At 39.1% G+C, this 16,912-nt stretch overlaps 1 protein-coding gene across 1 annotated transcript in view; it reads left to right on the plus strand.

Moving 5' to 3' along the window:
- Nucleotides 1-16,912, plus strand: part of LOC126297554 (kinesin-like protein KIF3A) — a 117,865-nt gene that overhangs the window by 24,102 nt on the left and 76,851 nt on the right. Inside the window, exons 4-7 of the mRNA XM_049988482.1 lie at nt 2,104-2,294; nt 4,713-4,852; nt 11,456-11,653; nt 11,950-12,139. Of these exons, the coding sequence (XP_049844439.1) occupies nt 2,104-2,294; nt 4,713-4,852; nt 11,456-11,653; nt 11,950-12,139 (719 nt within the window). The remainder of the gene's footprint in view (nt 1-2,103; nt 2,295-4,712; nt 4,853-11,455; nt 11,654-11,949; nt 12,140-16,912) is intronic.

Consider the following 16,912-nt stretch of genomic DNA (forward strand, 5'->3'; position numbering starts at 1 on the left):
CTTCCACCTTTCTCCTTTCCCTTCTTTGCTTAGAACTGGGTTTCCATCAAAGCTCTTGATATTCATGCAAGTGGTTCTCTTTTCTCCAGAGGTCTCTTTAATGTTCCTGTAGGCAGTATCTATTTTACCCCTAGTGAGATAAGCCTCTGCATCGTTACATTTGTCCTCTAGCCATCCCCGCTTAGCCATTTTGCACTTCCTGTCGATATAATTTTTGAGACGTTTGTATTCCTTTTTGCCTGCTTCATTTTCTGCATTTTTATATTTTCTCCTTTCATCAATTAAATTCAATATTTCTTCTGTTACCCAAGGGTTTCTTCTAGCCCTCGTCTTTTTACCTATTTGATCCTCTGCTGCCTTCACTATTTCATCCCTCAAAGCTACCCATCCCTCTTCCACTGTATTTCTTTCCCCAATTCCTGTCAATTGCTCCCCTATGCTCTCCCTGAAACTTAGCCCCAATCCATATTCACCTACTATATTTCCTTCTCTCCCTTTTCCTACTGACGAATTCCAGTCACCCCCTATTAAATTTTTGTCTCCCTTCACTACCTCAATAATTTCTTTTATCTCATCATACATTTCATCAATTTCTTCATCATCTGCCGAGCTAGTTGGCATATAAACTTGTACTACTGTAGTAGGCATTGGCTTCATGTCTATCTTGGCCACAATAATGCATTCACTTTGCTGATTGTAGTAGCTTACCTGTACACCTATTTTTTTTGTTTGTTCATTACTAAACCTACTCCTGCATTACCCCTATTTGATTTTGTATTTATAACCCTGTATTCACCTGACCAAAAGTCTTGTTCCTCCTGCCACAGAACTTCACTAATTCCCACTATATCTAACTGTAACCTATCCATTTCCCTTTTTAAATTTTCTAACCTACCTGTCCGATTAAGGGATCTGACATTCCACGCTCCGATCCGTAGAATGCCAGTTTTCTTTCTCCTGATAACAACGTCCTCTTGAGTAGTCCCCGCACGGAAATCCGAATGGGGGACTAAGTTACCTCCGGAATATTTTACCCAAGAGGACGCCATCATCATATAATCATACAATAAAGCTGCATGCCCTCGGCTGTAGTTTCCCCTTGCTTTCAGCCGTTCGCAGTACCAGAACAGCAAGGCCATTTTGGTTAGTGTTACAAGGCCAGATCATTCAATCATCCATCATCATCCATCAGTTAATCATCAGTCCCCTGCAGCTACTGAAAAGGCTGCTGCCCCTCTTCAGGAACCACACGTTTGTCTGGCCTCTCAACAGATACCCCTCCGTTGTGGTTGCACGTACAGTACGGCTATCTGTATCGTTGAGGCACGCAAGCCTCCCCACCAACGACAAGGTCCATGGTTCATGGGAGAAGATGTTATTCATATCATTGCATTTTCATTATTTCTCCCCAAACAGTCCATCATTTCATACTCTTTGAATTTAATTCAATTCGTGTACAGGGTATACCATTTATCTTCACCACCTAAATATTTTTTTTTTTTGTTCAGAAATTAAATAAATGTTTAAAGCAACTGTTGTTTACCTACCCAGGGAATATTAACCAGCATGATTGTCTTTCTTGTAACTTTGTTCATTATGAATACATGAACAGTAGTACATTTTTTTTAAACTTTTTATTTGGTAATCTACTTCCTCTTCAAGGCCAGCTTCATGGTCTTTCCTTTCCATATATACTGCATTAAAGTGAGCAATAAATAGACAAAAGAAGCTGACAAGTGTCAAAATATTGTAATAATGTTGGTAATGAACAGATCGCACATCATTATTCAAAATGACGACATTTAGTACACTCGTGCATATACCTTAATATTTTATGGCCTTTCAACAAGTCATTGGAGATTCTACTGCTGCTATCAAAGGGTTCTTCAAGTAACAAATCGTCAATATTTGTGTATACCATTTTGCAAACCTGAGAGTAATGTTCTACTGTCAGAAACACTTGGTTAAGCCCTGTTCAGAAAACCAAAGACCACAATGAAAGAACTAAGTCAAAGGAAAAGCTATGCGAAAATGGTCTGGCACTATTAAAGAAATTCAGACATGGACATGAATGAGAACTTGAACAATTATTTCTTTTTTCAGGTTTTTAGTAAGAGTTTCATATATAGAAATATACAACGAAGAAATACGTGACCTTTTGGGAAAGGACCAGGCAGCACGTTTAGAAGTGAAAGAACGCCCTGATATAGGTGTATATGTCAAAGATTTATCTGGATATGTGGTGAATAATGCTGATGATATGGAGCGTGTAATGAAACTTGGAAACAAGAATCGTAAGTTGATTGACACTTTTTGCTTTTTAAAGGGCTTATTAGTGTGCAACTAATGAGTAGTGCTCATCGTTTTTAATGTAACTATGGAAAGAACAATGCAATTGTGTTTTCGAAGGTTGTATCTTCATAAAGTGAGTCATAATGGAAAATTTGATTGTGTGACTTCCATTTTCCCAGCATATAGATAAAGAAAAGACTGAGATAGTTGGTTGCATGTGAAAGAAATGCTTTGCCCTTGTTTAACAAAGTGTGAATTTTGCATTCTTGAAGTACGATAAATTATTTTACTGTAACACATTTCCAGTTTGAGACAGATAATCAGCTACATTTTCCAGAGGATGTTGATATGAAAGCATTATGTACAGTTTGTTTTGTCACCTGCATGTTTAGACATAAACCTGATTTTCAAGACTAGTTGTGGCACATTATCGGAGTCTAGTATTCCTGTCTATTTTGCAGATACGAATGAACAAAAGGGCAACAGGCCTGTTCCCTTCATTATATCATACTGAGTTAATGATTTATATGTATTCACAGAAGACAGAAGGCATTAATTATTGATCATCTAGCATAACAGAAACTAAGGCTATTTAACAGTATTCACTTGTAATGTATCACCATAATGTCACTTTTTCGTAGTTTCTTTCTTCCTACTAGCCATGTATAGTTGTTGTCACACATGTTAACTGCAGCTTTTCTGGATGAAATGGCTGACCTGTGGCTGCTCCCTGTGTATGCCTACTAATTCCAATTCTTGATTTTTGAATGTTTATGGATTTTGTATCCTTTTATATGTGGTTAAGAATGAAGAACTTAGAAAGTATATGGTCCAGGATGCTTTGTGCTGCACAATTAAATTCCAAATCTGCCTTAGTTGCTGCCGAAGTTGTCGCTGTCTGTAGCCACTGTTCACCCCCACCAACGTAACTATCTCTGGCAGGCCTGTAGTAATAGCACTACCAGATACTAAAGATAGCTATGGGTTTGATGTTCAGGACTGATAAATCCTAAGTTCAAAATATTGTACGTACTTCAAAACTTCTTGTCGGTTTTCACAGTGTGAAATGTGGTAGTATTTGTCTCATTGAGATCTATAATACTTGTAGTAGATATTCTTCATCTCTATCTGTAGCGCACAAGCCACTGTGTGGTGCGTGGCAGGGGGCACCACAGACTAGTTGTTTCCTGTTCCACTCGCAGATAGATTGAGGGCAAAAATGACTGCCCATATGCCTCCGTATTAGCCCTAATTTCTCAAATGTTATCTTTGTCATCCTTACGTGAAATGTATGTTGGAGGCAGTACGGTCATTCTGGAATCAGCTTCAAATACCAGTTCTCTAACTTTTCTCAATAGTATTCCTCAAACAAACAAAAAAAAAAAGGTCGCCTTCCCTCCAGAGATTCTTAAGAGTTCCGAAATCATCTTCTGAATCCATCTTCTGAATTGATTTGCCATCTTCCTTTAATCTGAGCTGGTGTGAATCCCAAACACTCAAGCAGTAGTCAAGAATAAGTCATACTAGTTTTTTATGTGGTCTCCTTTACAGATGAACCACACTTTCGCAAAATTCTCCCAATCAACCAAAGTCACCATTCATCCTCCATACAGCAATCCTCAGATGCTCATTCCATTTCGTATTGCTTTGCATTATTATGCCCAGATATTAAAACAACATGACTGTCTCGAGCATTAAGTTAAATTTTTCTATGTTTAGAGCAAGCTGCCCTGTGTACCACAGCATGATCAGCAAACAGCCGCAGGTTGCCACCCACCCTGTTCGCCAGATCTCATATGTATATATCATTTGAAAACATGAAGTTGATACTGATATCTGTGTAATTAATACAGATGTAATGAGGACTTCTTGAAAGAAACAGATAGTTAGTTACATGTTCCATAGATAATTTGAAAGATTCCTTTATTGAAATGATGTAGAAAAAGTCCGTTTAGAAGGTATGTAAATATTATTAGTGTTAACATTAATGAACACATTATTTTTTAGTCGTACTCCAACTACATTTAAAAACAAGTTTGTTTTTAACACCTGTTAGTTGTTAAATAGAAATTCATCCATGGAATAGAAGAAGTTGTCCAGAAGAAATGATTTAGATTTAAAACTATCTTTGCTACCCTTCAGACATTTTATGTTATTGGATAAATGATCAAAAAAATTTTTACTGTATATTGAGCCCCTTACTGTACCACAGACATCATTACTAATGGGTAATGAAGTTCACTTTTTCCTCTAGTGTTGTAGGTATGGACATCACTGTTTTTCTTAAATTGCGATGGATTATTTATGATGATAAACATGTCTGTAATTTTAAAATTTTATTTATTATATTTATGTGGTAGTGTCAGGCAATGTTGCAAGCTTGAAAGTTGTTAAATTGTTGTCATGGTTTCAATCTTCAGGCGTCATCGGTTCGACAGCAATGAATTCTGCGAGTTCCCGTTCTCATGCTATTTTCACAATTACTATAGAGAATGGTGATCTGGGGGAAGATGGAAGGCAACATATAAAAATGGGAAAGCTCCATCTTGTAGATCTTGCTGTAAGTTCCATTAATAATTAGTTGTAGATTAAGTTAATTATACTGTGTTATAAATGAAAGAATATCTACATTATCTTTCACGTAAGTGGTAAAGGTAACAATTCATTGTTTACTCGAGGCGTTAAATGGTAGATACGCACATAACAAGACTTTTGGAAAATGTATCCCTCCCTCCCTCCCTCCCTCCCTCCCTCCCTCCTTCCCTCCTTCCCTCTCTCTCTCTCTCTCTCTCTCTCTCTCTCTCTCACTCTCTCTCTCACTCACACACACACACATTAATTTTATAATTTATTTGAAAGCTAAAATTTGAATATTAATGTGGTACTTGTATGAAAAAGTGATGTAGTAACTTTGCAGTGTAGTCATGTAAGTTTGGTAGCTATTAAAAGTAGTGTTAATGAAGTTAATCCCTGTATTGACATCTTACAGTTTTGGAGCAATGCATGGATAGTATTTTACAGTCCTGAGTGAGAGAATAATGCAGTTCATATGGTTTTCTTGTAAACTTACTTTGTAGGAAATTACATGTAATTGATGTAAGTAGGTGACTGTTGAGTGAAAGTTGTGTCCGTGAATGTAGTTTCAGGTGGGTTCAGGGTAAAAAGAATGCAAATAATAGGAGATTATATTGTGAATAAAATAGTGCTCTCACAATCCATTACCCTCAAAAATGTAAATGGATATAAGTCATTGCAAGTCAAGAGTTATAAAGAAGTCTTTAGTGGGTTTGAGTCACCCTGGAGTCTGCTGCTAATGGGCGTGCAGAGGTATTTGAAACAGTCATATTTTCATCATTATTGTTTCAGGGTTGCGTGAAGTCACACTCAATAATCACACAACGTGTTTGTGGCCCCTTACATCTCTGTCTACTGTTATAAGTGAATTGTATAACTGCTTGTGTATCTTTGGGTAGGAAAAATCTTTTCTTATTTAATCTAGGTTTCTGATCAGACTTTTATCCTCACAGTTTGTTTAATCCACGTGATGAGGGTTTCAAAATGTCAGACCATAAGACAATTCCGTTTATACAAAAACGTACTACACTTCAATTTTTAATGTTTCTGTTCTGCCTTATTACAGAAGCAATACACAATTAAGGAAAATATTTCATCTGTATTGCGCTGCTAAGGCATCTAAAAGCAGTTTTCTCTCCCAGAAATGTTGTTTGAACTCTATTATTTTCATGGTAATCCATAGCATTACTTCATGTACATGTGCTGCCGACAGGTTGCTATACACGACATATGTATATGAATTCCATGTAGGATTGTGAGTATCATCAGCTTATAGTATTCCACATCAACTCTGTAGTGTTTGTCTATTCCACATCAACTCTGTAGTGTTTGTCTATTCCACATCAACTCGGTAGTGTTTGTCAGTGATGTGTCGTCCAGTTTCAAGATGTCTCAGGATGATTTTTCAAAGAAGTTTGCATAATATTCTGCTATCCTGCTCCTTTAACCCACGTGTAAAACAATACATCGTAGCTGAAACAGCCGTTGAAAATAACCCAAATTCTAACAGATCTTTCCTCGCCATACCCCTTTATAACACTTGATGGAAAATTAGTTAAGCCTGTAGAGAGATGTCGTCAGTTGTGATACTGGTGGATAATAGGTGAAGAAAGTATTCAGCAATCTCATGCCATGTTGTGGCAGAATTTTTATGGAAATACTGAAAAGATTGTTACTTGCAATTAATACAATACATATGTGTTAAGAGCCTTAATGATCAAATGGTGGAGGCCTCAAATTAAGAGAAAAGGTTGTCAGTAACAGGATGTTGGTACAAATTCCTTTTGGGTGAAGGTCAGCATATTACACCATATTACTGCCCAGCTATTTACACTAGTAGCTTGTTAAATTGTATTCTGGCCAGTGCTGATCTTGTGCGGAATCTGTAAACTAATAGGCCTATTTGTCCAAATTACTGTTTTACTTAAAAATATGTGTTGCTGTCTTGTGCAGGGTATTCCATCTCCCTCTTTCCCAGTATGTACAGAATTTGTCATACTACCTACCTAGTCAGTCACCACTGTCATTTATGTAAAATGTTATTTGTCATTCATACACAAAACACAAAGAACTATGTTCAAACTAGAATACTATTAAATAAGAAGATCAAACTATCAGTATCATATGAGAGTGCATGTAACTTTATAGATCCATGTAAATGGCCTGACATACGTGCATTTCGAAGTTTTGCATAGCTACGCTTATTATTGCCCATACACATTACAATATAATAAGATTTAAAACGGTGTGTGATGTTTTATCCCTTATGTTGTGTACATAGTTCCGCGTAGTCAGCCCGTACACAACTTTCCCACTAGAGCACGCCCCGCTAAGCACAGCAGCACAGGCGCAGCGCTCGTCCGTCTCCGCACTACGAGATGGCGCTTCCATAGAGACGGACCAAATTCTGCTTCCGCTGATCCGTGTATTAATATGTAACGCAGCCAATGAGATTGCTGCTAATGTAGAACCTTTTCTCCTCACGGATCACACTCGCGCAGTGATACGTGAACGCGCGAGGTATTATAATGAGTCTACAGACCTCCGATTAGTCAGTCTGCATTTGTCTACACCAGTCTGCATTAGTCTGCATTTGTCTGTACAAGTTCTACAGTTGTCTGTACCAGTCTATAGTCAAGTTTCCGTCTGCACCTAATAAGATCACCATATTCCTGTACATAACCATGAAGATAAATGTATAGACACTTTTGTCAAGTATCAGAGATATGTGAAAATAAGATTAACATACCAATACCAAGGGAACTTCAGATTGTCAATTGTCAATAGCATCCAAAACCAAGGTAAGTAATTTTTATGCTTTTTATTATTTTAATAAATGTGCGTGAAAATTAATCAAGTTCTGTTTAAAGTTGGTCACCGTCAATCTGCTACTCTAAGCGTGCAAGTGACATTTCTATCATCTGACCTAACGCCAGAAGATAAAGACGCCACGATAAGACCACGAGACATAGTGCTGACACTCGCCTACTTCGTTAGAGTGACAAGTCAAATAATCTGATGGTGTGTGTACTGAAGGTCTTACAGTATGCGCACCACACCTTAGAAGCTGCAAACAATGAAAATCATCTTATCTATCAGTGTTCACTTGCAGATAAAGCTGGATGCAAAGGAAGTATGTAGCTTGCCCACTGCAGTGTGATGTTTCAGCAAAACCATCAACCGAGCAAGGTTGTGCTGTGGTTAGCCCAGTGAACTCTCATTCGGGAGGACGACGGTTTGGACCTGCCCATAATGCTTTAGGTTTTCTGTGATTTCTCTAAATTGCTTCAGGCAAATGCCAGGATAGTTCCATCAAAAGGGCATGGCTGACTTTCTTCCACATCCTTCCCCAACTGATGACCTCAGTGTGTGGTCCCCTCACTCAAATAAATCAATCAACCAACCAACCAACCAAAAATGATCAATTACAGTTTCAGCGAGTATGGGCTATAGGCTAGTACCTGATACAACAACACAATTTGGAAAAAGAAGTTGGCTTTTGGACATAAAGACAGTAGTACATTTAAGTCTCGGATTCCAGCTTTCTCCCTGAAAAAGTCAATGTTCAACTGATTCTGGCTCACTGATGAACATACTGTCCCTCCAAACAGACTTACAGTTGTGTCTGCCATCATTCTTGTATTTGTTGAAGTTATTTTTATTGTGCAGAGTCTGTTAGCAAGCAGAAGAGCCAGAAGGTGAGTCCTCACTCTCTCTACCCAGCTATGTCACGAACAACACCTACAGGCTGTTTCAAAAAGTTATACTGGCCCTTCTGTGGTACGCGTTTTAAATCAGTGGGAATGCAGAGTGCCTGGAGAGTGTATTTTTCATAAATGCATTAACAGTATTGGAATAAAAAAATTCGTAACTGATTTAACTAACACAAGAAACACACACAAACAGAATTTATGTGACTACAGTCTCATTCTTATTATTCGTGTATGACACTTATCGCATTATCCTAGGAAAGGTTTTGTCCCCCCTCTTCCCACAAGTGCTGCTCACTCTTCAGTTTACAGATGGACTACATCAGTATATTCACAAATCTCCACAACCCTGTATGTTGAAACTTTGTTTTATCTTGCTACTGCTTACACCTGTGAAGCTAACTGCATCCATGAGATGTTAATGTGCCTTTGTCTGCGAGTTAACCCAGCCCATTATATGTGTGTGGAATGCTCTGTCCCAGTGTCAACCATGTATACCCAGCCCGAAATATTCTTGTGCGAGGCCTGTTCAAAAAATTCCGGAACTTTGTCAACAAAATTTTTCTACATTTACCATTTACTTATTGTGTGTGGTGTTGTCTGAAATACTCTCCTTCACAATTGATAAGCTGCTCCCAATAATGTTTCCACTTGCAGAAGCTGTCTTGGTGTGCCTCTTGCTTGATCACATGAAATTCTTTTTGCAGATTTTCTTTTCTCTCATCTATCCTTGAGAATCTTCATCATTTCAACGGGGTTTTCAACTTTGAAAATAAAAAAAAAAGTCTGCAGAGGCCAGGTCTGGAGAGTATGGAGGATGAGGCACCACAGTGATTTAGTTTTTTGCGCAATAGTCACACCAACAGGGATGAATGTGCAGGTGCATTATCATGATCCAAGAGCCATGGATTATCTCTCCACATTTCAGGCCGATTCCTTGCAGGCTTCGCAACATGTCCCAATAGTACCATAGATTTGTCCCTGTGGCACCAGTTCATAATAAACTAATCCTTCAATGTTTAAGAAAACTATCAACATGACTTTGACATTTGATCTGACCTGACCAACTTTTTTTGGTCTTGAAGAAGATTTTCTGACCCATTGAGAAGACTGAACCTTGGCCTCAACACCATAACTATAAACCGATGTCTCATCTCCAGTTATGATTCTCTTAAGGAACATCATATTCTCATTTGTGTGATCCAAAAGCTCTTTGCCGATTGTGAGGCAAAGGTCTTTCTGGTCTTGACTCGTGAACCATGGGATGAACTTTGCAACATGATGCATTCCAAGATGCTGTGTCAGGATTTCATGACATGATCCAACTGAAATATTACATTCTTCTGCAATCTCTTGGACAGTCCGTCTTCAGTTGGCACACACAATTTCTTTGGCGTTCCTTACATGGGCGTCGTCAGTAGACTTCAAAGGGCGTCCTAAATGAGGGACATCTTTAACTTCCATCCAGACATTTTTAAACCTTGTGAACCTCTCGCAACACTGAGTTTGGGTAAGCACTCATTACCATAGGCTTCCTTCATCATTTGGTTTTCTTGAGTTTCATGCAAAATTTAATGTAGATGCTTGCTCCTCTAAGTCTGCCATCTCGAAATTTGTGAACTGTGCAACACAATGTGCTACTGATTACAGCACTGAACAATAACTAACAGACATACAACAATGAAACTTCCAACAGTTGCACATTAAACAGTGACATGCACAGGGATGCTTCAACACACCATTGGCACAAAATTACGAATGTTCCGGAATTTTTTGAACAGACCTCATATGCAGTTGTGCAAAGAGTGGTGGATGTACATGAGAGACTTCTTGGACCCCTTGTGATGAAGCCTTTCATTGAATTGCTTTCTTTACAGCTGCATAACTACAGTCTCATTAACGTTATTTGTAAGTTGACATCTGTCATTATAATGTTATTACTATGGCTGTCATTCATATGCTTCTCAGATAAGGTCCATAAAATAGGTAGTAGGTGGCCTGCACAGGTAGAGTATTCTATTGCCTGCTGCAACTTCAGATACTTATACAAACCCTGGACAGTGCTTAACTTTCCAATTGTTAAATGAGATTTGTTCCAAGTGTGTCAGATGCTGCACACTGTTCGAATGCAGCAAGTGAACTGATGCTTCGTAATGACAAAGTGGCAAGGACAGCCTGTTGAAGTTGAAAGTAGTAATTAATTTTGATCAGACCATATGTTTGTTTCATACTTGAAGACAAACACTTCTAATTTTCTGGCAACATTGAAAGGAAGGCTGCATTTTAATGTTATTGTTAGTGGGGTGCAGATAGAGAAGAGAATCAACCATACCTTTGTTGAAGAAATTGTACTGTCATTTACACAAAGTGCATTAGAGGATACCATAAGGCACCTGTCTTTATAACTGAGTAGGCAACATGTCTGACTGCAACACAGTAGACCTAGGTTAAATCTCCAATACTGCCCTTGGTGCAAGGACTGGAGTAGAGCCCACTCAGCATCATATCAAGAGCTGACGTTAGTGGCTGGAAGTAGGGTGCTGACCATATTCTCCTCTGGAACTACCATCCAATAAAATGAGGCTGTAGGCCTTGTGTCTTTCAAGGACAATTGTGTCATAGTATTTAATTTGGTTTGGATACTAGTGTCCTGAAATGCCTGTTTTTCTTATTCTTTTTAATTTGAATTTGAAATGGACAGGTCTGCTTATTTTTCCAAACTTGTTTGTGGAGGGGATGAGGTACAAAAATTGACTCATGATTAGAACTGTGTTAAAATAATTGTAAACAAATAATTTGTAATTTTTGTTCTAGTAAATATGTGATAATTTTTTATCATTCTATGCTGACTGATGTACAATATTTGTTGTTCTTTCTAGGGCTCTGAGAGACAGAGTAAAACTGGAGCAACTGGCATACGTTTCAAGGAGGCAACTAAAATAAATCTTTCATTATCAACACTTGGAAATGTAATATCTGCCCTTGTAGATGGTAAATGCACACACATTCCCTACCGCAACTCGAAACTTACAAGACTGCTTCAAGATTCACTTGGTGGAAATTCAAAGACTGTTATGGTATGATTTCAACTTAAGGGTGTTTATTGTCAATGAAAAAGGCTAATTAAAATAGATTGATTCTGGAAGTACTGCCTTTTATTGTCCACACTAATTTCTTTGCAACTCTTAATAAAATTTAGGCCTAGAGATTTGTAGAGAAGCTCATAAGTCAGTACAACTTCAAAAATGTGACCACAGTACCTAAGAAAACAACTATACAATATATGATATATTTATTTTGTGGGCACAAAATTACAACTCACACTCTTTCTGTACATCACAGTTTTTTAAATTTTTATTTGTGTTTGCTTCAGTGTGCCAATATTGGACCTGCAGACTACAACTATGATGAAACAATAAGTACTCTGCGGTATGCTAACAGAGCCAAAAACATAGAGAACAGAGCTAGAGTCAATGAGGATCCAAAAGATGCTCTTCTAAGACAGTTCCAGCTAGAAATTGAAGAGCTGCGTAGGCAGCTTGAAGAAACCAGTGGGATTCCAGGTCTGTGCACTTAACACATTTATTGTACTTTTTTACATGTGTTGCAACGTACTGCATGTATTACATGTTTTAGGGTATTGTACAGTGTTATGTATTTGGTTACTCTCTCTCTCTCTCTCTCTCTCTCTCTCTCTCTCTCTCCCTCCCTCTCTCCCTCTCTCCCCCCCCCCTCTCTCTCTCTCTGGGTGTGGAGGTTGGGGGGGCAGAGGTGGGGGGGGGGGAGGGGGAGGCGGCAGGGTGGGTTAGAAAATGTGTCGTCTGCGTTTGGTTCACTGTTTCTTGTTGTACTGTTCACTAAAAAAGTTCCACCTACCTCAGTACGGCGTCAGATCACCAGCCCGTTTCTATTCAGACCATGTTAAAAGCAGCATTGAAGAAAACCACCATCAATACTTAACGTTTGCAATGTCCACTTCAACTCTGGTGGCAAGCTATCCTGTAATATCTTATAACAAAATTTTCGGGTGGAGGGCGATTGCTTCAACTCGTTAGAAAAATGACAAAATTCTGTGAACTTCAGTAATGATTCCAAATTATACTAACAGACAAACTGTTATGATTCCTAACTGACTTTAATCTTACAAGTGTCAGTTTGGGGTGTTTTAGGTAATTTTCTCTAACTCTGAAAGTATGCCAGCTAGAAAGCTGAGATTTTTACACAATATTCTTATTAATAACCAAGGGCATTATATTGACTTTTAACTAAATTGAATAATATTTAATATAGTTTATTCAGATTTTTGGGGGTTTGAATATACAGTTGCTTAAAGTGACTCAGATACCGCTTCTCACAGCTAGTGTAGTGACAGGTGCGAATGAGTCACACTAAGATACAAGCGGCTGTTTCCGTCGCCCCCAAAACCACCAAAGCTACGAGTCATACTGCAAAGTAGTGCAATAAATGCTATTGCATGTTGACTTGCAACGTTACGGGGGGGGGGGGGGGGGGGGGGGGGGGGGGGGGGGGGAGATGCATGAGAGCATGGAGTTGAGCACAACTTCACATGCAGCAAAGAAGTGAGGCTGCAGACTTTCGTCACATCGTCACAAAAATTCTCTGCTTGGCCTGATTTTCCACACATACATGACATTGTGACGTCATCTGTTCTATTTGGGTGTCCATACCCCGCCAAGTACAGTGTCAATGCACTAACTGTTTTGTACAAACAATCACCCAGTGTCCTTGGTGAAGTGACTGCAACACTTCTTTGTGCAAAGCTTTAGGGATCAATACACTGTACTGTCCACTGTCTGTCTGAACACGAATTACACCTTTCTGTACGACGAGACTATGCCGATGTGCAAAGTATCGGCGCTCTACAGAGTTCTTTATGCTAGTCGTTGAGTGAGGCCAAGATGTGTGAATACACTGGACCAAATGTCCAAGTCAGAATCAGCTTCTGTGGCCTGTGCAATTTTCTTGTAGTTCAGTAGAAAAAACTGAAGCACTTCAGAATCCTGAGCATCAATTTGACAACAAGATGCAGCCGAAGCATCAAAGTCTGTATCAGGGCCAATCAGAAGACGTGAAAGTGCGTCCGCATTACCATGTTGACCTGTCGGATGATACACAATCCCGTACTGGTATTGAGACAACAACAAAGCTCATATTTGCAATTTTTGAGCAGTTCGTATAGGAACTGATTTTTTCAGATTAAACAAGGATTGCAAAGGCTTGTGATCCATTACTAAGTAGAATTTTCTGCTGTACAAATAGTGATGGAATTTGGTGTCACCATACACATAGCCAATGCCTCTTTTTTCAGTTTGTAAGTAGTTATGGTGAGCTTTGGACAACACTTTTGATGCAAAAGCAATAGTTCTGTCTTTACCACCAATTCTGTGTGAAAGAACTGCACCGATTCAGTAAGAGGAAGCGTCAACTTGCAATACCACTGGTTTGTCAGGATCAAAGTGAACTAGGCATCGATCACTGAGCAATGCATCTTTAAGTTTTAAAAGCTACTTGGCACTCATCTGTCCAGAGGGAACATTCTTGCAATGCAAGCGATGCAAAGGAGCTGCGATTTGTGCAGCATTCAGTGTGAACCAAATATAATAGTTCATTTTGCCTAAAACTAACTGCAATTCTGTGACTTTTCGAGGAGCAGGCAAATCTCATAGGGCTAACAAATGTGACTGAAGAGGATGTACACCTGGACTTTTTATGACATGACCAAGATACTCCAACTCGGGTTTAAAAAAATCACACTTGTCCCATGTACAGTTTAGTCCTGCATCAGATAACTCATGAAACAAAGCACGTAAATTGGCAGTATGGTCTTCAAGTGTGTGACCTGCTACTCCAATATTGTCCAAATAGTTTGAACAGTTTGGCATTTGTGCAGTCAGCTGTTCCAAATACCGTGGAAAAATGGCAGGTGCGGAAGCACTGCCAAAAGGCAACTGCAAATATTTAAACAAGTCTAAATGGGTATTGATTACACACACTTTTTGAGATTCTTCATCATACAAATCAATTTTTGAAAAGTAGTGTCCAGTGCCTAATTTGGATGAGATCTTCTGAGCGTGGCAATGGATAAGTATCAGTGACAGTTTGTGGGTTGACTGTGGGTCAACATAGAGGCGAATGTGACCTGAAGGTTTGGGGAGCAAACCCAGTGGACTTGCACATTGACTAACTGAAATGGGCACAATAACTATGTTATCTTGCATTTCTTTAAGTTCAGCAGCGACTTGGACATGTAATGCAATGGGAACAGTTCCGGCCCAGCAAAATTTTGGTAGAGCATTGTCTTTCAGCATAATATGTGCAAAAAACGTGTTATCCTTTTCCTAAACCTTCAGAAAAGAGTTTCGGGAATTCTTTTAGCAAGCTAGCTACACTGTTTTTTGCATTGAATGCAGTCACTGACAACACATTGTCCTGAATGTTCAAGCCAAACACTTCAAAAGAATCAAGACCAAATATGTTCTTACACTCGCATGATTGTAGCACTGTAATAGTCACTGTCCACGGATGTGAGCGATATGTAGCAGGCAAAGTAAATGTTCTGAGAATGGGAATATCTTGTCCATTATAAGCTGCCAGTTGTACGCTAGTTTTAGACGTGCTTGGGGAGCCCAACAGTTCATATGTGGGACGATTCAGCAGTGTAACAGAGGCTCCTGTGTCCAACAGAAATTTCACACATTCCCCTCAAATAAGTAAATGTACAAAAAGTTTGTTTGACTGACGTATCACTGACGAGACTGCTTGCTTGCTAGTGGCAGGCCTTGAATATACTGCCATTAATGACATGGAACTTGTGATGAGATTTTTGGAGTGGGCCGAATTCTGATGTTTGTTCCGTTGCAAACATATGGATTGTACATGTCCTTTCCTACCACAAGCTTAGCACTGAGCTTGTCGGGAGGAGCAGTCTTTGCGTTTGTGCCATGAATAACACTTAGGGCAAGACTTAATTCTGTTTGCCTGTGTAGCCACCTGTTTACCAAACTTCTTACGTGGCATGGAAGGTTATTTACTCGGTGTGGCTAGTGCACACGGCTGGTGCAGAACGGGGTGATCGTTACTAAGGGACTCAACCCGACAAATAGCTGGCTGCTCAAATGTATGAGCCAACAAGGCACCAGAATGCTACTGATCTAATACTTGCACCATCTGCTGAAATGATGGATCGGATTGTTCCAAAACCTGTTCTCTGATTTTGACAACAGGTACATTGTACACGATCGCATCATGCACATAACATCTGAATATAAAGCACTGCAAGCACATTTGAATTTACACTTCCTTGTCATACCCTGCAAATCTGTTATCCATTCGCAATAAGTTCTGGTGTTTTTTTTTTTTTCAATTAAAGAATTGATACCTAGCTGCTACCACATTCAATTGTTGCTCATAATAGTTAGTTAGGGACTGTACTACATGGTCATATTACAGTTCACTCGGAATGGTGTTAAGAAAAAGTTTTTGAATTAATGTGAACACTGTACTTCCTGCCTTTGATAATAGATAGCGAAGTGTCATAGGAGCTGGCACATTGTGGGCGATGATGTGGGTGTCAAAGTGAGACAACCACTCGAGCCATTCCTCGTCTCATTCACTAAACTGCCAAAAAGGTGGTGTAGCAGCTGTTGTGGGTGGTGCTTCTTCTGTCAGGTGTGGTGCATTGGCCAGTAGCTGCTGCACCGTGTTGAGTAATGCAGAAATATGCTGTGTCTGAAACTAAAACATCTACATTAACAGTGTGACATCTAACGCTTGCGCCTGTGGTGCCAGAGCATGGAGTGGGACAGGATTGGTGGGCATGCCAGAAGACACAAATGCAACAAAAAGACAAAAATATGTACAAATAAATTTTCTGCAGTGCCCACCTGAAAACACAAATTAGCAAAAACTACAAGAAACTGTTAAAGCAATGTGCGCCCTACAAGGTAAAGACAAGAGAGAATTAAAGGTGCCAGCACAAAAAAACATAAATTTTTGTGGCTGTCAGCACGTAGTTTGTAACATCTCATCACCAGTTGTTGGATCATGCCCATACGTTGTTTATGGGGTGCCTAAGGATGCTGTGTTCTCAGAATGCTATAAAACAATTCAAGCAAATAACATTAGTAGTTTTATTTCTATAAATCAAATTTACAATACTTAACTTTGGATTTAGAACAAGTGTCGCAAACGATGGGTGACATGCAAACGGTAAATGATATTCTCCATAGACGAAGTCCAAGTAAGCACTTGATACGGGTCACTACAATCTGTTCTGCGAGTGCTGGTCTCAAACCGTCCATTGATGTCTATATATG

The sequence above is a fragment of the Schistocerca gregaria genome, chromosome X, assembly GCF_023897955.1.
Source record: "Schistocerca gregaria isolate iqSchGreg1 chromosome X, iqSchGreg1.2, whole genome shotgun sequence".
NCBI classification, from domain to species: Eukaryota; Metazoa; Arthropoda; class Insecta; order Orthoptera; family Acrididae; genus Schistocerca; species Schistocerca gregaria.